Source organism: Oenanthe melanoleuca, chromosome 3, assembly GCF_029582105.1.
Source record: "Oenanthe melanoleuca isolate GR-GAL-2019-014 chromosome 3, OMel1.0, whole genome shotgun sequence".
Lineage (NCBI taxonomy): Eukaryota > Metazoa > Chordata > Aves > Passeriformes > Muscicapidae > Oenanthe > Oenanthe melanoleuca.
The window spans coordinates 80,895,211-80,918,049 of record NC_079336.1 but is presented as its reverse complement, the minus strand read 5'-3'; the positions used below and the strand labels follow the sequence as shown (position 1 = coordinate 80,918,049).

At 40.8% G+C, this 22,839-nt stretch overlaps 1 protein-coding gene across 3 annotated transcripts in view; it reads right to left on the bottom strand.

The window, feature by feature from the left end:
• Positions 1-22,839, bottom strand: part of DAAM2 (dishevelled associated activator of morphogenesis 2) — a 173,132-nt gene that overhangs the window by 97,533 nt on the left and 52,760 nt on the right. For all 3 annotated transcript variants that reach the window (XM_056487308.1, XM_056487310.1, XM_056487307.1), the window contains one exon: positions 21,444-21,646. In XM_056487308.1, coding sequence (XP_056343283.1) covers positions 21,444-21,617 — 174 coding nt within the window. In that variant the 5' untranslated portion in view covers positions 21,618-21,646. The remainder of the gene's footprint in view (positions 1-21,443; positions 21,647-22,839) is intronic.

The following is a 22,839-nucleotide window of genomic DNA, read 5'->3' as shown; positions in this document are numbered from 1 at the left end:
AAAGGTACAAAAGAAATGCAAACAGTAACAAGGCGAGGTCAGTGCCAGCAGCCCAAGGTAGAAGAAGCTGGAGGGTTATTTTAAACAAGAAAAAGTTTAAAGGGAAAAAAATTAGCTGTGCAAAAACAGTGCAAACCATGTGGAAATGTTTAGTGTGAGTTTCCAAACAAGGGGGCAGCCAAGCGAGGCAAGGAGTTTTATCCTTGCTACACACAATTAGAAAACTCAGGCCAGGATCACATTCTTGGGGGGAGAGGGAGAGTGAAACTACATGTAATGCCTTAAGACAAGAAAAGGAATGCTGTTAGAGGTCAAGCATGTGGAAGGGAAAGGAGGGGCAGATAGGGAATCAGAAATGCCAGGTTTGGAAGAACCACCATAGAAACCAGAATATACATGAGCTCCCTGGGTTTCGCTGAATTCTTAGGAAAAAATATGATTGTTTTATTGACCTGCTTAATGAATGCTCTTACTTAACTTTTTTTTTTTTTTTAAATACAGTGCAGCTAACTTGGTTTTCTAATCCATAGTGCTTTTTCTGGAGTCTGCTGACAGATTAGACAAGCAGCAGAAGCTCTGCATAGAAGCTGTGCACTAAACTAAATGCAGATCTCCATCAATACAGTTCAAGACAACCATTTAATCAAAAGAATGTACCTATTGACTAAACTACCCTGAGTACAGGTTTCTGACACTGCAGCTTCTAGACACTGCCCTGGATACTGGCAGTATTCAGGGATATAAAGATAAATCTGTTTTCATTGGGACAATTAGAATATGCAACTTCCATTCACATAATTTTGCATCATGAAATGCTTTTCAGGACAGAGGCCTAGAAAGTTAGTTTGAAAGGATGGAAGATCCAGAGGGAAAATAGTGCATCCCACATTACTGGGACTCGGGAGGGTATAGGAAACCAAAAGAACTTTAGAAGTCATCCCAGTAGCTCAGTAACAAGGAAACTTCTCAGGGTTTCCAGGCATAAGGGGATCACCAGAGACAGACCCAAACATATCTGGTGAAAAATAGCACATGAAAAATGCCTTGCCCTTAATTTTGAAGGTTAGTGTTTGTTAGGAGGTAGAATGCTGGGTTCTAACACCCAGGTCAGATGGGCAGGGAGCAAGCCTGAATACTCAGCCGGGAAAGAAACATCTGCAGAACGCAAAGCACAAGTCAAGGTCCTCAACTCCCTTTCCAGAAGTTAGTGTTCAGCAAGTGTGCTGCTTCACTGAGAAGAAGAAAGGAGTGGGAAGAACTGAAGAGGCCTGCATGTCCTCACCTACCTACACCATCAATCAAAACCTAGCCTATAAAAAAAACTAAGAAACCCCTGCAAAATACCAGACATGAGACCTTCTGGAACTCTCCATTTTACTTCCCCCACTCCCATTCTATAAAAAATGAAGAAAAGGTCACTGTGATTGCACAGGTAAACTATGGATCTAGCTAAGAAAGAAGACCCTAAAATAGACAGGCTATTTTTCTGTTCTGACTCTGGATCCTAACCCGCTGCCTTGGAGGGAAACAGGAGGAACAACAGAAAGAATAAATTTCAGGAGGGTAATTTGGTTCCTGAACAGGTCATTCTGACCCAATGACAGAATCAGATCTGTCAACATTTAGAAATTCAGACTGTAGAGTTAGCTCAGTGATGGCAAGTGGCTATTGAAAAGAGAAAGGAATTGCCAAATTTGGCAGGAAAGAGGAAGAATGACAAGCTGAATGCAGTCATCAAGACTGTGGTTGGAGCCAGACTAAGGAAGGCAATGTGATTGAATGCCCAGGGAGTAAATGTAAAGGGCAAGGAAAAAAGGGTCGGTCAGAACAAAGCAGGGAAAACTCCCTTCTCCAGCACCTGTGCAGGTTTCCCAGCAGAAACATAGTAAGTCCCCTTCTACATCTTGGATGGACAGATTGGTTCCAGCAATTCATGCCAGCGTGACCCTGCTCAATGGAACACAGCCTCCTGGCTCTTAAAAATGCTTGAACTTGCATGAAACACAGATGAAAAGGATATTTGCCAGGATGTACTGAGGAATATGTAAAGCATGCCCAGTTAATAGCACCTACATTTCTCTCTTTCATTTATTTCCTGTTTTATTTTATCTAGTAGTAGTTAATTCAATTAATTTCACTTTCTTGTGGGCATTTTATTAACTTACGTAGATTGAATTTCAATGATAAAACATCTTAAAAGAACTGGAACTGGATTTGAGGTTCAAATACTTCCAGTCCAGTTCTCAGGCCAAAAAAGAAGATGGCCTCCATTCAAAATGGCTACAACCCAAGGAAATAAGAGACAAAGAACAAGAAGGAGGAATGGGTAGGAAACATAAATCCAGTATTTTGCAGGATTTAAAACCACATTATGTCCCCTGTTTTTGGAAGCGTTCATCAAAGCCTGGAAGCTGGATTTGATGTTGGGCTGCCATCAGCTCAGTAATTACACTCAAAGCTCCAGAAAAGCATTTCTCACCTAGCTTGGCCAGTACTTTGTTTAGTGACACAAAATGAAATTAATAAAAAGTAAGATTTTACTAATGTAGAAGAGTGGTTCACTTGGAGAGAGACTCATTAAAGGAGAACCTTTGACACCTTCCAACATGCCTGCCTCTCTAAAGGAGAAACCTCAAGGCCATAAGTACACAGAAAACCACAGCATCCCCTGATTTGAAGTCAGAATCATGGAGGCCAAGAGCAGCAAGCTTGGCTCTCCATGGATATTTGGACACTCATAGGAGGAGATATCCTCAGTTTTAGTCTCTCATTCTACTCATTCCAGGCCCGTTGGCTACTGGATTTACTGGTCTTGGGGAGTTTCACACTGACTTAAGATTAAACAGCTGCTTTATTTTGTAAAACACAAGAAGCAACAAACCAAAACAACCAACCAACCAACCAACCAACCTTTCCAGGCTGGTAGGTTGTTTTGTTGTTGTTGTTGATGATGTTTTGTTTTGTTCTCATAAATGTTTAATGAGTCATGCATAGCATTTCCAGCATTATGAAACCCTGAATCCTCATATGATATGTTTACTGCAGGCAATAACTTGATTAATATAGGCATAACAAATATTTTGCCAGAAGGAAGAGGACATTTTGCTTATTTTCTTATGTTCAGTTGGATAACTTTCTTGTTTAATCAATTTATTTTAATTTTGGCTACAGAGAGTTGCATTACACTTTTAATTTTACCTGTAGGTCACAGTTTCTCTTACTTACAGGGTTCTTGGGAGAATAGCCTGTCTATAATCATCCTCCCCAGGCCTGTGTTTTACATTTAATTGCTATTTTTATGAATAAGAGATGTTAATTATATATAAAAGAATATCCTGATTTTTTTTTAATTTCTGCCTATAAACATATTCAGACAACTATTCAAGTATTATTTAAAGTGAAATGTTTTTATGATCATCAAATTGAATAGCTCTGACATGAAATTAATCTTTATTTTACACCCCAGAATTCAACACTAAAACATAATACACAGACAAATAGGCTTCAACACTTCCTCTGTTCAGAGGTGCCTGTTTTGACTGTCTGAATACAGCTCTATTGCATTGATTGGTTCTTGAACAGCAAATGTGTACTCAAGCAAAAGGATAGCCAGGTCCTTTTAACAGGCTCCTTGGTAACCAGATCTTCAGATGGCAAAAACTGGCAAAGCTCCCCAGAAAATCTACTCTTCTTTGTTAAACTCAACATGGAAACTTCAGAACTTCCAGAACAGATGAGAGCAGCAGTTATTTGACCTGTGACCAGCACCAAAAGTTTCAGAAGGCTGTGTGAAACCCTGCAAAATACAAAGCCACTGAGACAGCTCTGTAGATGATCAAACACTTCTCAGCTCCCTATCTGATTTTGTGTTACAGGTGAGCTAATGTCTCTTTCAAGATGGTGATAACAATACCATTTGCAATATTTTTGTGCAGTTTGCTCCTTCACACCAGCATTACCTTTAATGATTCTTTGTGAGTCATACAATAAGGAGAACTGAGACAGTGGGAATTATATCTAGATGCCTTTACACGCTCTAGGACAGGCTTCACAATTTGAAAACTATTTATTTTACTAACTTGCTTGCAATATGCACTTCAAAAATTTAGGTTTCAAGGGTATGTTCATTTTCCCACTATTCCTACTGTATGAATTTTATTTTAATGCACTGCTCTTACCTTGCTTGCTGTTCATATTCCCATATTCCTTTTATTTTCATGTTCATAGTCACATTCCTTTTTTCCTTTCTCTTGTATACACCTACCATTTCTTTTTCCCCTCGCTAATCTTTTTCTCATTCCCCTTGACCTTTTCCACCTCTCAAGTACAAATGCACTCTCCCTCATCCACCTCATCAATCATTTTATCTCAGTCTCTTAACAGCACCAAATCCACCCAAGTTACAAAATCAATTATAATGCACTGCTGCCAGTAAAAATTCCCTGTCCAGTATGATACCTGTTACTTCAGGTTCCCCAAGGTCATTTATATAGATGTCTGTCACCATGCCCCCAAAGAGGCCACATTCCAGTCCCACCAATGCTCCCAAGTGCCTTAGCACAGCTGATGGCCTTATGCTCTGAACAAATTTGTTTAAATCTTGTACAAAGTAAACAATGACTATGATACACCATGGAATCCTATCCAGCATCCACTGGCAGGCCCCAGAGAAGGTTCACGTTCATGTGTAATTTCTTCAAGGGGATCGTTAATGGTGGGTTAATCAATGCTGAAATGCAACTCAAGCAAACACGAGATAAAAGGCACTGATATGCCTGGAAATCTAGAAGAAAGAGAAGCAGTGGAAAGAGATCAGGGGCAAGGTTTTCAGCAGGACACTACAAGCTTTTGGAATAGAGAATCCTAACCAGCATAATGATTACCACTTTTAAAAATGGACTGAAGGTCCAAGTTGCTAACACATGACTGAAAGCTATGTTTTCACATTAACAACAGCCCAGGACCATTGGTATTTCTGTTCATGCTGCCTATGCCATATTCCATTGGCAAATAACAAGCAGGTTAGTCTGGTGGCTCACATTCAAGCTGTGCCCACCAAAAAGGGAGTAGCAGAAATGCTCTCGTCATAAGTCCAAAGGCAGTTGTCCAAAGAGCTGCTCCAGAGATAAGTGCAGTGAGTGAATAAAGTAATGAACCAAAGCAATCTTACTCAGATCTCAGTCTCTTTGCAAAGAACTCATGAATCCTTCAAACAGAAGAGATAAATCTTCCCTATTTAATCACTGTGTCTACCTCCAGGGGACAGTAGAGGCTTGTTCCCCTACAGTTTTCCTTCCACTGTTTTGTTTATTCCAATTCCCCAGGCTGACATGTAAGAGGTAGCCTGCTGGAAGAATGCTCAATTCCAGAGCTGAGAAGGTCGATAAGGCATTCTAAAAGACTGCCTGTCCAAACTGTCAATGAATGAGGTTTATTTGACTGCACAAACCACCTACATTCCAGTACAAACTGGAGCAATGAGCAGTGCAAAAGTTTTTGATCATTCAACAGCATTACCACCCCCACAGCAAGCACATCTCCAGGTGAAATGCACTGGTCAAAAACTCCCACTGGGGCACCTGATATATGTGCTAAGTCCATAGACAACCCATGAAGAAAAAAGCAAAATTAACCCCAAAACAAGCCAGTTCCTTCCCCTCAAGCTCTTCTATCTCATTCTAGCCCTCTGAATTAAAAGCAGCCTTTGTAAAGCACACAAGCAGCACACCATGAGAGGCATTTGAGTAACATTCTGATCAGTTTTTCAATTGATAAAGATTAGGTTCATTATAGCAAAACATCACTGGGTTTCATGTGTTTGCATACACATAGTATGTATGTGCAGACATGTATGCCCCTCACACCTTACATACACAAGAACTATATATATAAGGCACATCACATCTGCCCATACCCACAATGTTTTATCATTACATTTGTGCATTAGGAAACCACTGTGCACACATGAATTGCTAACACAGCCTGCTGGCAGAGGAAGCAATGTTTACATTTCAGCTACTGCCACGGATCTGACTGTAAAGCAGAGAAGCAGACAAACAAAAGGCTGTGATTCCCATTACACTCTTTTTTCCTCCTTGCTTTTTCAAAAAGTTGCAGCTTTAAAACCCCTTCAGTACTAGAGGCCCAAATCTCTTGATTCTCAGTCATAACAGTACAAGACAGAAAGCACCTGATGTTTACATACTGAAAGATGTGTTTCTCCTCTTCCCTGCCAACACAGAAGTTACTCATTCTTAAGGCTTAGCAGCGGCCTAAGATTTTCATCCATCAAAGGCACTGCTTTTTGGTAGGGAAATTCCTCACACAGAAAGCCAACTAACAGGGCTCCCTCTCACCCCTAAACGCACCCTGCATTACACTACTTTCTTTTTCTCTTCTTAATCACTAGTGAATTGCCTCCTTGTTTCTTGGAGAAGAGCTAAATCTTGTCCCTCTCCTACTCCTCAAAGTTCTCTGTGACTTGACAGCACACAAGTACACATAACCAGCAAGGCCTCTTGCAGCAATCCCCTCTCACAGGCCACTTGAAACAGCATCTGCCATTCATTTTTCTGTCCTTCACAGGCAAACCACATGCATGAGACAACAATCTGCTGGGCCAAACAGAAAGAGAAAGAATGAGGAAAACCAGCATCTCTTCATGCAACAACACACAGGTGTTTAGAGGGAGAAAAAGGTCAAGATTCAGACATACACTCTCATATGCAGGGCTATAATGGAGGTAGAGCAAGAGGGACATTCCATGAATATGAGCATGGATACGGGCATATGAGAACAATAATGTAAAACAGCTATCACCACAGCTTTATCTGTTAAGGTGGGCTGCATGTCCATGTCAGTGAATTTAAATGAGCCAAATCAGAGGCACAGGGATGAAAACTGAATAGTCAGGCTCATGTCTAATCTAAATCCCTGCTGCTGCAATTTAAGCCTATTACTTCCGGCCCTATCTACCACTAATGTGGTGAGCAGATTTTTTTCCTTCCTCTTGATAACAGTTTTTGAGGCTGTTAAAGACTGTGTAATGTCCCTTCTCAGTCTCCTCTTTTGAGGCTAAACAAACCCATCTCTTTCAGTCTTTCTTAGAGGATATGTCCTCTGGATCTCTCACTGCTCTTCTAATTGACTTCTGGCCTTTACCCGGTCAAAGTACATCTTTATTGAATTGCGCTGTTCAGAAGTGGGGACAGTGTTCCAGCAGAGGCCTTACCAAAGCTGAGTGCAAAGTTTATTTCATGCGTCTTCCAGACCGCCCTTCTGGTTATATACTCCACATATTCCACATAGTCATTGACCTTTTTTTTAATAAGAGCCCTCAAAACCTGAATGACTTATGTTACACTCATGCTCAACTATAATCCCTAATTTTTTCTCTGAAAAAATGTACTTGGCTGCTTTCTGTCCTGAATTACCAGACTTGCTATCGAAAGGAGTTTTAACTATCCTCATTGAATGCCATCATTTTTTCACACCATTTTTCTACCTCATTTTAAGCTTATCTTTTAACATATCCACAGTATGGATATGTGCCCAGTGACACGCTCTAGAGAGATGTGGTGCTCACTGAGGGCTTATATTGGGATATCACTGAGAGACTACCCAGCCTCACATGGTCTACTTACTAAAATGCCTCCATACATCATGTATCACAGGGAATAAACAAGAAGAGTTTGAGATGTGCACATGCCTGCAGGGCTTTGATATCACTGGCATCACAGAGGTGTGGTAGGATAGCTCCTATGAGTTGCACTTTAGGAAGGTCAGGCATAGATGATAGGGTGGCAGTGGTGCCCTCTATGCCAGTGACCAGCAGGAATGCATGGAGTTCCACCTGGGGATGGATGAGGAGCTGACTAGGAGTTTATGGGTCAGGATTAAAGGGAGGACAGGGACAAGTGACATTACAGGACAGTCTGCTGCAGGCTGCCTGACCAGGAAGCCCTTCTGTAGACAGACAGGAGCATCCTTGCAGTCACAAACCCTGGTCCCCCTGGGGGGACTTCAAGATATCTGATAGGAGGGATAGCACAGCAGAGCATAAGCAATCCAGGAGTTTCCTGGATCAACGTTGATGATAATTTCCTAATAGATGTGCTCTGTATTCCACCATCAAGTCAATTAAATGAAAATACCAAGCAAAACTCAAGCTGTTATACCTCTCCTTGATACATTTTTTCATTGCAACAGGTTGCAAGTCCTTTGGTACAAGTACCAAATTTACCCCCACGTTCTGATTATAGACACTGTACCAAATACCTCACTCAAACAGAGCTTCTAGTATCAGCATATATAACACTAAATAAAAAAAAAAATCTGCTGTTTCAGCACAGTGCCCATTTTCCACCCCTTATTTCCTATCCCTCCCCTACCCTCATTTCCTCCCTCCCTTCCCCCTCCCTGTGCCAGGATTTGTTTTTCATGCCAAGGTCCTTTAGTTGAGCCCCTGTATGGGAAGGTAGTTGTGGGAAAGGTTATTAGGAAACTGCCATCTAAACTGCTACCTTTCCGGCTTCCACACCCTCTCCCTCCCTACAAAGTCCCCTCTGTTCTGTTTTAGTACTAATGAGTTCAGAGGAGGTTCCTAGGCTGGAGCAATTCACAGTCTAGACTGTGCCAAAGCACACAGGCACACACCTCTCTGATCGCTTCCTGCCCAAACACAGTCCTGCTGGCTCAACCTTCAAAATGTGGGCTGGGGATTGCTGCTGCTGTGCCAAAGGCAGGCTGAATTTCCAGGGGCGTCAGTGCCACCTACTCCTCCCCTCACAGCCTTATCCTCTTGTGTGCATCCTATTTGCCATATGCCCCTATAGAGGAAAACAAGGGTAAGTCAGAGCTTGGCTGACCTTTAAATCTCTGATAAAATATTACGTAAAAGGGCAGCAGGAACTGAGAAATTGGTTCAGAAATTAATGAGCAAAATTGACTTCTTGTTGAGCTTTGGTTATGCAGCTTGGAAACACATGCTCAAGCTTATACACACGGTAAACTCAAAGGAACTCTAGTAAATCAACATCATTTTTTGGAAGAAGTTCAGGTTTACACAGACAAAAGCAAAATCAGAAGCTAGTTTTAGTTGCTCTCCTGCCCTCTGAGTTATTATTCCAAATTTGGTAGTGAAAACCAGAAATCAGAATGCCCCAAACTCCATTAAATTGAGTGGACTTACTCAGGATTTACACCAGTGGAAAACATTAATTAAATAACCTCTTTTAAATTATAACAGACTAAACCTCTGAGCTTAACCACCTCTAACAGTGGCTCACTCTAATCTACAGCACAGATTTCTGACACAGAATATGTTGGAAAATAGAGAACTGAGAAGTGAGAAGTCTCCTTTTCACTAATTGTTAACTTCTACTTCAATAAATAGAGATTATCAGTATTTACTACTAATCAATCCCCACCAGATAGAATATCATCCGTATATGAGGCTTCTGTTATCTCCTCTGGATTGAAGAGGAGGGAAATTCCACAATTCTTTTCCCTCACATTAACAGAGTATTTCCATAGTCAAACAGTGAATTGAAAGCATGACAGTATATTTGGTTATTCACTCACACCCTGTCCTGTCTCATTGCTCAAGTATTCTGATAAGCAGAACAGAAACTACTGCACTGACATCACTAGGCTTAAGAAAACATCAGCTAAGATGTTTTTCTCTCAATGTTTCTACTAAATAAACTATCAGAAATGTTGACAAAATACAGCAAAAAGAATAGGAGAAGAATGAGCACGTGCCTTGCATCGTCTCCTAACAACAAATCATAATTTACTGTCTGGTTAAGCATTTGTAATCCAAAGTTCTTCCACATCATTAATGTATAAGCCAACAACTTCACACCAACCAACAAACTCGTGCAGCTGTTCCTCTCTATTCAAGATGTAATGCTGAAACACAGCCACTAAAGCAATCCCAATGGATTTTCCATGACTCAGGGATCTCCCTGGACACTTTCCAAACTGTGAAACTGCAATCTGCTTTCCCCTTGTAATTTCTTTTGGAGTAGTTATTCTTCAAGCCTCCACCTAGTAAACTATTGCATAACACTGTTGTGCACACTGCTAACCTTTTCCAAAGGTTGTTAAGTGTGGGCAGTCTTTTCGTGGTCAACAAATGATGGGAAACTGCAAAATTAAAATATTAAAAATATGCCCTTAATGTTTTCAATGTAAAAGTGCATAGAATATACAAATGGTGACCAGGGCCTTTTTGCATACACCACTGGGTCTACAGGAAGGCAGTGGAGTCTTGCATCAGATTCTACCTAAAAAAGAACAAGTAGATAAAAGCAGGGCAATGTCTATGACAGGAGGCAGTAATAGAGATTTGCTCCCAAGTTCTTCAAATACATTTGCCACTGGAAGACTCCTGTACTGCCTATAACCTACACATGCTTCATCTTTTCAGCACCTTTTTAATCTGGCTACAATTATGCATTAATACTGGCCTAAGGAGCATTCCTATTCCCTGTTTCACACAAGGGAAAAAACCTCACAAATGTATGAATTTAGTTGTGTAAATTTGTAGGGGTAGCTAGGAAAATGCAAAGTTCTTGAAAAGATTTCCTCCCATCAAGCTTACAGACAACAAGGTACCTAATGTTAAAAACTCTGGGTGTGTGCTGTTACAATGCCAGGTGGAAGGCATCAGTCTGTGCTTCCTAAGAATAAAACCCATCAAAACAGAGCAGCTGTGCAGGCAGTCTGGTGTGATGAGTGACAGAAAAAGCACCTTCTGACACTTGCTTTCCATGTGCTGCTCCCACCTGGTGCTGAAGGATGAACAGAAGGACCTCTACTGTATTTAGTGACACCAAAAGCTTCTACTTACCTAGTGTGGAGGAAGGTGCCAGGAAACTGCTGACCTGAAAACCTCTGGCCCTAAAAAGGTGCTACTCCATCCACTTAACCTCTAGCACCTTGTGCTCCCCACTTTGGAGTCTTGCTCACCAGGCAAAGAAGAAGCCATCTCTCCAACACTGTAAGGGCAGTCCCAAAACACCTTAACATGTCCCCTGAATGATAACTAACCTTGAGTACTGTTTGAAGATAGAATCCACCTATAGAAGGGCAGAGAGACATGACATCATTACAAACCCTTTTCCCCCACTCTCCTTCAGGCTGTATAATCCACTATCTGAGCCATGATTATGTCTGATATAAATTGTTATTAGGTGAGCAAATACAGAAACTAATCTTAGTAAACATATTAAACAGATGATACTTCATGATTGTTATCTTTTTCTCCATTCAATTATCCTATTTTGTTAACAGTTCCTCTTAAACCCCAACTACAGTCTACCTCCCTTATGTAACTACTATCTGGCAAGACACTTACATCCCATCCTGTTTTTTGACTTTTTCTCTTCACTGGAAAATTTCACTGCTTCCCCAGCTTCATGTGATGAATTATTATAAATTATTACAAATCTATAAGATTTCATTGCCAGAGCGAGCTGGCTTCCCCTTTCTTGCTGACATCAGGCTGAGTATCAAAGCATACCTCCTACAGCATCTCAGATCTGGTTCTTCCTCTATAAACTGCAGAAGAAATAGACATCTGTCACTCAACCTCCCTTCATCACCATTCATTCATTCCAAAAGCACAGCCAAAAGATCATCTTGGCCTACCGCTCCTTTCAAATCACCTCCATATTTGCAATCAATCAGTCTTCACTCTCCCTTCAGCACCACAGCTACTTCATTGGTTGTATCTTTTTCTTCAACACTTTTCCTTCTTATCACAATCTCCTGTCCACTTACAATCTGGACAGTACTTTCCTCTTTTCTGTAATTTCTCACAGATGCATTTCCAGGTGGCATCTTCTCATCCCATATTACCTGTCCTACCTGATTTATAACAATCTCTCACCTTTCCTTAGCAGACCAAATCTAGATTCAAATATTCTCTCCAGAAGGTGAGGGATGAGGTCTTAATAATAGATTTCTAAGCCATCAATACAACTATGAAAATATAAGACACTAATAAAGAGATTTAAAGGATAGAAACCACAGAAGGGCAGGAATTATCCTCAGAAAAGCTATTCCAAAATGTTGGGGAAATAGGATTTACTGTACTGCTGCTGTTTATGCTATTTCTACTGAAGAGACTCTCTACTACTCTCTAAGTCAGCAGGCGAAGTGGCAGGAAATATATGAGAATGCTGGTGCAATTCTAGGAGGAAGGTAGAAAATTGTCTGTTCTGTATCCATCTAAGCATAGCTGGTAAAGCTCCAGAGAGCTGAAATAGAGATGAGCTAATTTGATCCTTCCAGCTAGCACATATTACTCCTACTATCAATATCATCTCAATGTTTTAGCACTTCAGCAGCCTTCAGGCTCAATCCAGGAAGTTGTTGACACTTTGTTATAGCCATGTATGTTATAGCTATAGTGGAACACAAAAAGCATTCAAATATTAATTATGCCTGACTAAGGAAAAAGGCCAGAGTAGAGCTTTATGTTATTTTTTTTCTTTTTATGTTATGCTAACACTTGCAGGTATGCCAAAAATGCTATTATTAGCAATACAGTTGATAAAGGTGTTAGAAACATGGACACAAGATTTCTGACCATTAAGCATATCCACCCTATCCATGATTTGAGGGTTAGGATATCATGACAGCTCCCAAGCATTCCCAAGAGGGAAGACATAACATTGACAACTTAGCACTTCCTTCCTCTAGTGGAAATCTGTTCTTTGCCCTGCTTCTGTATCCCACGCTATATATCTACTGTGCTCCCAAATTCCAGTACTTCTCCTCTTTTGCCCTAGATGTACTACATGCATTTCCCTGCATGTTCCCATGGAACAACAGCACCGCCCTGTTAAAAACATGCAGTCCTGTGAGAGCTTCCTCAATCATTCATGTCTACTGTAAGTAAATCATTCTTCAAACACACTCAGACATTCCCTTCAAGTATTCCAACCATGACCAACCATGCTTTCAAAAAAGGATATTGGGATATTCAGAAGCCAACAATCATCATAGACACAAAAAATACCACACAGGCCAAATTTCGGTCAATGGAGAATGATGTAACTCCACTACTATCTTCAGTGACTCTGAACTGGTTTACATTGGGTACCTCTGTCCATAAGCTTTATAGTAAAGCAACAATATCTAAAACACAGTGTATTCCTGTACAAAATCCTTAAAACTACACAGGTACTTTGGTAACACCCCCAGCTTCTTCACACCCAAAAGCTCACACGTAAGATCAGGTCTGGATTTACCTTTGTTTGCACAACCCCATTGATTCTCAGACTGTGAGACCTGGCTCCCACCTCATGCCCCTCTCCCAGCACCTGTGTCTCACACATTTGCAGCACAGTGACTGCTGCTCCTTACACAGCTGGTCAGAAGCTAGGAGCTGCCAACCAGCTGCACCTGCTGGAAGAGAGCCTAAGTGAGCAAAAAGTGCTGGTGCTGCACTCAGGGCCATAAGCCTGTCCCTATCACAGGAATCCATACGTAGGTGAGCACCTGAAAGGGGAAGCTGTCTCTGCCACAAAGCCTAAAATGCTCCTCTTATGGATTTGGACTTGAATAACTACAGAGAGCTTCTTATAGTCATATGTGCATTAAAACCAGGGACTTATGCACATGTATGGCATATGAGACACATATAAAGCAGACCCAACACTATGAAAAAGTGTCTCTGTAGAGCAGGAAGAAAAAGAAGAAACACATCCCCTGTGTGGAAAATTAAAAAAGAAAAGAGGAATCCCGAGTATGTGCAATCTTGGACTATGCTGGATATAAAGGTATTTTGCACATAACTAAACAGACTTTGATACCATGAAGAGCTTTTGCCTCCTGAGCTTCAGTACCCTTTGCTTCAGAAATTTTAAAACACCCAGTTCTTTTGCCATTATTATAATGGAAGACAAGTGCATCTGAGTGCATGAAAAATATTGGTCTGACAACTATAAACTAACCCAAGAGAAAGGGAAGTTTTTGTGGCCTGGCCACCATCAGTGAAGAGAGTGATCTCCTGCCTCAAAGTTTTGCTTTATTTCTGCTTTCAGATACAGCATCTTCTACTTAGTGGGCAATGCCAATGTTTCTTCCTGGATATGAGCCTCTTGTCAGGAAAATTCTGCTTTGGTCCCACCAGCAGCATTTTCTTACAACCTCATCTGGTTCATCACCATTAAGTGCAAGAAAGGAAGTAATAACTGGGGTGGGGAGTCTCCAATGAGCCAAGGCCAGCAAAGCCTCCTAGTTTACTGAAGTCAGAGCTCATCAAATACAAATAAATGAAGGACCTCTCCAGCTGTCGATTGAGTTTGGCATTTCACTTCCCAACAGATTAGGTAGATGAATTAATTACAGAGAAGCATAGAAGGGGTGAGGGATGGGCACAGGGAATTAAATAACTTCCTCTTATAGGCAAAACGGAATAGAGGGACTTTTAAATTATGGTTGCATAGAAATTTGCATTTAGCAACAACTCAGAGCTGCAGGCCAGTCAGAGGCATAGTCTGAAACTATGATTTACGCAAGTGACACACAAAGTAAATCCCTGAATGAATCCAGCATTAGGACAGAATGACTCAAAAGAGTATTTGAAACTAAACACTCAGATCTTGGTAACATACCTGAACTTAAATGAGAGTGAATAGAGTTATCAATACACATGACAACTGTTTGAGGGTTGAAGCAAGGACCTAACATGCATGTCTTTCTAAGTCACAATCTCCCAATGAGAGACGAAGGACTTAAATAAGCTTCAGACATAGAGGATACTTTTCTGGAAAGGTGTTGCTCCATACTGAGAGCCAAGAGACAGAACAGGCAACTGCATCTCTGCTTCCCAGAAATATTACAAGAGAGCTGAAGGAGAAATAGCGAATTTTTTCCTCAAGCCTAGCAGCAAACACATAGAAACACAGTTTATGCCCTCTTGTTCCTACATACATTGATATATGTTGTCCATATTCACATGAAAGATCACAGTGGAAGCATTTCTCATACTTTTTATCACATGAATACTCTTGCAGGTTGCAGAGCCACAAAAGGGGCCTCACAAACACTGCCACAGTTAGGACTTGACAAGCTTGAATGGGACTGGTGATATATGGGAGTACTTGTTCAATGTGGTGAAGCCTAGTTTTCATCTGAGCTTGAGGCTGAATCCATTACACTAAATGGTCTGCAAGGGAGAACTAGGTATGAAGGGAACTTACCACTTTGAAGTCAGCTGTTTGCAGTGTAAACCACTACTATGGTTATTTAGGTTTGGATCTCATCTCCATGTAGCTGTTGAAGGTATGTTATCCAGTGTGTGCCAAAGTGATGCCTTGCTCAGAAATTGCTTTGCTTCCTTTGATGAAATAAACAAATTCCCACATATTTCCATGTGTTACCATACTTTCTTTCAATATAAAACTCTTTTCCTTCCTTTTCTCAACTTTCTGTCCTCTGAGAAATGAGGCAACAAAATTTTACTCTCTTTTAAGGTAGAGAAGGAACAGATGGGGAGAGATTTCACAGAGTAAGCAAAGATCAGAATTTTCCCAAACTTTATGCTACTGGTCACTTCATCCAACGCTAATAGAAACATGTCTATGGTGACCCCACTGTTTCTTTGCCTCTGTGCTGAGGGAATTAGCACAGATACCAGTTATGTGGATGCCTCATGTACTCAGAGAACACTAATCAACTCCTTTTAGCATTCTGCCACTAAACTGCTCACATATAGTAGCCTAGTGTGTTGAGAAATCAAGAGGGCACTGTAACAAAAAGAACAGGAGCAAACATCACACTACTATAGTTCTATTTCAGGAGAAGATGAAGATGCTGATTTACTTAGAAAGGGATTTTTTCCAGTTTTTCCAACTAGATACCTTGGCTAGTTCATCTTTAATTCAGAAAGTGAGCCAACTTTCATGCTGTGGCAGTCATTGCTAAATAAAATGAAATCAGAGCAGATGAGATGATGAGATAAAAGACTAAAAATTGAATTTAGGGTTGTGTCAAGAAGGGACATAGTTCCATGTTCTTGTGGTCACTGTTGCAGAGCACTGTGAACAGAAACCAAGGTAACAGTTTCAGTGATGGTTCCCAGAATGGGCTGAGGGAAGGACAGAGACCTTGATTCAGCACTTCATCACCATCATAATTTAATTGCATTCAGGCAATATTACAGGGAAAATATGGGCTTCATTTCCAGGGGTCTTATTGTTCAGGAATATATAGCAGCTCCATATGAACCTTTTCTACAAAATCTGGGGGTTTGCAATAGGATCAGAATGCTAGATCTAGACAGGGAGAGAGAGAAGAGTGTAGGCTGCTTCATCTGAGTAGCAACCTACCTCTCTCAGCAATTCAATGGATGAGAAAAAGTTTAAAGGCAGGCCAAAACAGACAGTGGCTAATTTTAGATTTTTCAAATATAGAGAGTCCTTAAGTATTTATGCTGCTCCGCAATTGTAAATAATGTACCTTTAGATTTTATGCCAAAAGTCGACAAAACCCCCTTCCTTAGGGACAAAAAAAAAAAAAAAAAAAAAAAAAAAAAAAAAAAAAAAAAAAAAACACAAAACAAAACAAAAAACCAGCAACAAAAAAACCAAACCAAAAACAAACAAAAAACCCAAAACAAACAAACAAACAAAAAAACAAACCAAAAAAACCAACAAACTCCCAAACTAAAAATTAAATGGACTCAAATGCACTGTAAGAGAAACCATGACAGGGAATTCCAGCCAATATCCCACCTGAGGTAAATGCAAGAATGCTTCAAGGGCAGATAAGACCACAAAAGTATAGCAGCAAGCATTTCTCACATCTTCCCCAGTATAAGACTCTAATGTGCTGAAGGTAACTCATTCAAGTTTGGAGAATATAATGATCCTATCCATTTTGAAAATGTAAACACAAAAGACAATTGCATTTCTTCCCCAAGAACTTTGCATGTTAAAATAGAGAATCTTGCACTTCACCTTCTCAAATATCGTGACCATCTCACAGTCACTAAAAAATAGAAACAACAGAAGCACAAGCTTTTCACACAACTCTTCTCTCTGTGCTAGCATTCTTCCCATTTTTCTGTTTTTTCTGAATTGCCAGCATTTAAGTTGCCCTTCTTGGTATGGTCTGAGTTCCAATCTGGGATCAAGCTGTGGTTATAAGAGATCTAGATGGCAAAATCTTTAGTGTCAAGCAGCACACCACCTTTAACCACCAAGAAGAATCCAGGATTCTAACAATTAGCAGAAAGTATCAGAATCCACTGTGATAAGAATACACTGCTGCTAACAAATATGAACAAGGACATGGAAAAGCTGTTCCATGAAAAAAAGTTGTTTCTCTTTGCCTTACAATAGTTCTTCCAGATTCTTCTGTGGTTCCTGTTCAGTCAACAAATCTGTACAAGCAAAAACATGTGTCTAGCATAGATATTTTTGCCAGCAGGCACAAAACCATTTTGGAGCCTGCCAACAAACGACCATTTGCAGCAGCACTTTACCACTATATGGCAGTATGGAAGCAAAAGTGATGCTGGTCACATCACCCTCAACAGTCAGGTAGGGCCAGTTTTACAACGTGCAAGGTACAGGACCAGTCCACACACCCTGTTGCCTAGAGCTTCTCTCTCTGCTTGCTCATTGAAGGGAATATGCTAAAGCCAGCTGTTCTGTCCTCTTTCACAAAAGCAGCCTTTGGAGGGCAAAACTTGTGGTCATAAATATTTTTGTTTGATTTGTATTTTGTGCATCTAGACTTTGATAAGGACTTACCTGTACTATTACTACTGCATTAATCCCAAGGCAGTCACTGCCAGCAGATGGCCTGAGAGCTGGTACATCATCTCCTGTCTCAGCCCAAACCAAATCATTCCAAATCACCATAAGCCATCGTCTTCATTCAGACCTACTCTCTGCACATGTTCTCAATGAAATAAATCAAGATAGGTTCTAAATTCTATCTGGAACAACTCTTTCTGCTTTAATTTTCTAATTGATCAGACAAGACATAAACACAGCATCCAGCTTCAAGTAACACATAAGCCTAGAATTGTTTTCCTGGTTGAGTGGCAACGAGAGCAGGTGTTTCAGCTGAAATCAGCATCAGCTTATCATCTCACAGTCACTGCCTTGGTCAGAGTCCAGTCAGGCAGCTGCCATTGCATAGCTGGATGGTCTGGGTACATCTCCCAAACAGAGCAGCTTGCACATGTGTATCTGCCTCAGTCTGGAGACTACACAAGCAATGGGTTATGTGAACCCATCACAAATAAAGAATCCCAACACATTCCTCATTTCTTTCCCTTGAGAAATGGACATCTCCAAATTCACTTTTCATGGTACTAGTTTAAGTAGCACAACAGCAGAAGAAGACATGCTCCTGATTCTCAAAATGCCAGTTTTCCTCAGAAAGGGAAGTAGAAACTGAATACTGAATATTTACTGGATTGGAAAATTCATCACAAGGGAGACTTCTCTAGCACAGCTATGATCAGCTTTTCTTGTCATTAACTCTTCCATGGGAAAATGCCCCAGATTTTAACTGCAACAAGGGAAAAATAAGGCTTTTAAAAATTCATTCAACCACACCAATGTTTCATTATACCCTCTGCAGAGCAGATGGCAAGATGATGCTATACCCCCTGGGCCAGCTTCAGGGAGCTAACACAAATGCTCTTCTCACTACAGACCTGAAATGATGTTGGTGTCATCATTTCACTTGGGGATTTGGGTCAAAAGGCTTTACACTCAAATCTGGTTTTTATATAGTACAAGTGCACCCAGACTAGACCCTAACGGATAAGCAGCAGGGAGCTAGCACACAGCACAGAGCTCTCTCAGGCACTTCCAGGTCGCTGGTTTACACTGGTGCATTTACAGACTGAATCTTTCTAATCCAATTAAAATCTCATCTGAGCTGTCAATATAGATGTAGCCTTGTTTATTTTAGTGTCTCATAGAACATGCATTAATCCAGACCTGTGGACAAACTGGCCCTTCTAGGCAAAGTCTGCATTTTGCCAGCCCAGTTTCCAGCCCCGGTTCTCTTGCACATAAAGCCCTTAACTGCTCTCATATTACCTTGTCTAATCACGAACTGCTATGGACATGCACTGCCATCCTATCTGCCTGTTTTATAAAAATGTGTGATGTACACCATTACCCTTTTGAAAAACAGCACTTTTCTCTCCCAGCTCGCTTCTCATGCAATGATGGCTGGGTGCTATCATTAAATATAAGAACTGAATATGATCTGTTTTCATTTCAATGGCTTCATTTGTTTGAAATGCATATGCCAGTTACAAGCTGTCAGCACATTTAAAAAGTTATAGCATAAACCAACAACTCTCAAACTACTGGGGCCAAAAATTTTTACAGATCGTCACATATACTTGTCATTAAATTTTGCACCAGAAACATTATAAATTATACTTTTTAATAGACTTCCATAAGGCAGCTGCAAGCTGTTTTGCCACAAGCAAGCACATGGAACACCAGTATTTGCCAGACATAAAACTAGAAGTTAAAAGCATCATTAATACCACCACAAGCTCAAACTCCTCATAAAACTGATACACTTCTCAGTAAGTAGAAGCCCAGCAGCAACTCAAGCAGGTCTTTCACTATGACCCAAATGTAAACAGGTTCAAAGTTTAGCAAGCCAAGTTCAGGAGCAAAGCACATCTGTTGGTGACGTCTTCAGGAAGGTTAGATGGAATGCTTCAAGGGACCTTGGTATTGGAGAGAGATGAACCTTGATACAGCAGTCTGAGCTTTGCATGTGAAAACCAATGGTTAAGCAGCATCCAGAAATAAACTGTCAGCAGAGCAGATTACAGGTTACACTCTTACTCCTGAGAGATACCTGTCACCACCTGGAATGCTCCACAGTCAGACAGCTGCATTCTCTAAGAGGTACTCAAGTAGTCTCACATAAAAAGAAAACTGACCTAAATATAGACCAGAATATTGTGAAATATTTCCATAAGAGGAGATTCTCCATTTGCAAATGTTCAAAGCAACTAGACTCATCTGCTGCGCAGATTATTCTTCCTGAAACAGCTGGAAATCCTATTGACTCCTTTCTATGCCCCTGCCACAGAATACTGAAAATGCTAAAGGGTACTGGGGAAGTGTAAAGTTATTGGAAAAGAAATTTCCATTAAAATTTATTATGTACAATAGTAAACAAAATACCAATTTACTATGTACACAGAATGCAACTTTTGACTGAGGAAGTCCTTGAGCTGAAAACTATTAGAAGGTTGGAGAATATCCTGGAAAAGACCACCCTATGGCCACACCTTATAGTCTCCAACACCTTATATTTTTTCCTAGCTATCTGCTTTGGACCCTGCCTTGACCTAAAGCCTGGGCTAGGTTGTCAGACCACTGATCTGACAAACTACAGCTGTCCCTGTAGTTGATATGTCATACTATAGTTGGCCATATACTCACCTCCAACTGCATATGTAAATTACATGGTTCTTTTCATTGCTATAGCATTTCAAAGCTATGGCCATGGACAAGACTTTATTGGGCTAATGTTCTAAGTGTAACGTAGAAAGATTATTGGCAAATTCCTCTAATGCTGAGATCCAGTATTTTCTGTTCTATTCCTCACCTCAGTCGCACTCCTCAGGCATATGCACACTTACATATATCTTGCTTTACATAAGCTCCAATCTCAGAATGGTAATGAGAAACCTAATCAGCTGCATCAAATGGGCATGGCCTTTGCGACAGTTTGCAAAACAGCCCAGCCCTATGACCTCTGCGTGTGTTTTACATTCAGGCTAAACGAGAAGACGAAGACAGTGAAGTCATTTGATGCCAGGCATGAAAAGCAAGTGTCTGGCTCCTGGAGTCTGCAACATTTACCACAAAAGCAAACAACAAAGTTCATCTGAAATAATTCCTTCTCTTCCTGTTTACAGCTGCTGCTGCAACAGCACCATTTCATGGTTCAAAGGCAGCTGTGTGATGAAACATAATTAGCATGGTCACCTGATTCTTATACCTCACAAGGAAAATGCTACTCATCAACAAAACCAAATAGTCCTACTTTTATAGATCTGCAAACCCTAAGATTTTCCACTGCATTACAGTATACAGCAGATTTTATCCCAAAATTGTAAACAAGAAATTGACCATCAGAAACTTAAGAGGTTCCTTCTAATATGCCCAATCCTACATAGTGCTATGAGAATAAATCAGCACATTTAAACATTTTGTTATACTTATACCCACTGCCACTATCATCCATCCTGTTTCTTACCACCTTTCTCCTACCACATAACTAGTCATAAAAGAATGAAAAGGTTTTTTGTTTTTTTTCAATAGATGCTCTCTAATAAATCCCTTAAGTCCTCTTACTCCTCCTTTTTAAAGGGAAGATTTAATCTCCCTCATAAATATATCAATCTGCTAGAAGAAACTTACCACAAGTTCAGCGAATCTGGCATTGAGCTCTTCTGCTGGTGGGATTGGGACAGAAAACTCAAGGAACTGGAGGGGATTATTGTCCTTGAGGTTGATTTCAGGGAGGTCACTACCTCCAAAACAACAAAGAAACCCCAACGCATGACGATTCCTCTTCCGGGGGGCCATGATCATGATGTATGGTGCTATCTTCTGATCATGTTCTGTAGGAAAGAAAAACAAAAGAACAAAAAAAACAGACATTAGATGATAAAAAAGACTGTTGAATCCGTGCAGCTCTGTGCAGTTACAGCAGCTGCCACTGGAGCAACAGAAGGATCTGACACCCAAAAGAGCAAAATAAACACTCAAGGTAGCTAGGCCTTCGTATGGTATTAGCATGTTCTTCCATGGCAGTGTAGAATTGCTTCTCCCAGTTTTTCTGAAAAGGTTTTAAAAAGTCACCGTGGAATTTTACAGCAGCTAGATTTATCAGCAATGCTCTGTAGCCACGGCTGAATGCTAACACAGAATGCCAGTGTTGGCCTTTCTCTCCCTAATACAATAAACTATCAGAAGGAAAGTATATGAGAGAATTTATCCAGAACACATAAGAATCTTCAAAGGTATCCCATTTGATCAAAAGGAAAAGAACAATGAAACACCATCAATCTTCTGCAGAGGCAGACCACCAAACATTCACTTATTCCTTCACAGCCAGGACTATCACCAAGGACCATTTTGTCCATCCCATTTTCAAACACATGTAAGTAGTTTTGGCTGCTTTATGTATTCAGGGAAGAAACAGCACAGTGCTAATGCATGCCTTCAGATTTACATTTGAGCTGCCAGGTACCACCTTGACAGGACCCTGGCTTGAGGGGCTTTGGTATCAGGGGTATAAAGGGAGGCAGAAGGAGGCCTGAGGAGAAGCAGGGAAGTGACTGATTTCACTAACCACACAACACCGTTTGTGAGCGGCCCATCCAAACAGGAAGTCTCCTGCCAGCAGTTTGAAAGGAGGGATCTGTGCAGTGCACAGAGAGCCACATACTTTGCCCTTTTAAGGGACTTGTTGTTTGACAGCTCACGGGCTTATTTGTGTTATATTTTTAAGGACTTCAGTTTTTCAATTTATCTGCAGAATAAGCCATATCCTTAGAGAGTAAATAATGAAAGCTCGTTGTGAGGCTGGTCTCCCTGGACAGAGGGCAGGGCAGCAGGAGGGAGGTGGCAGGTGAACCAAACCACAGGATGCTGGATGCTGTATCAGCAACAACACAGCTGAGCTTTGTCATCAGAGCAGCTGCTGCCCTAACCTGCCCTACAATGCTTTGGTCTGTTTGCTTGCCAGGACAAGGCTGTTTTGAGCTTTCATAGAGACTGAGTATCTGTGCAAGGAAAAGCACCTTCGGGA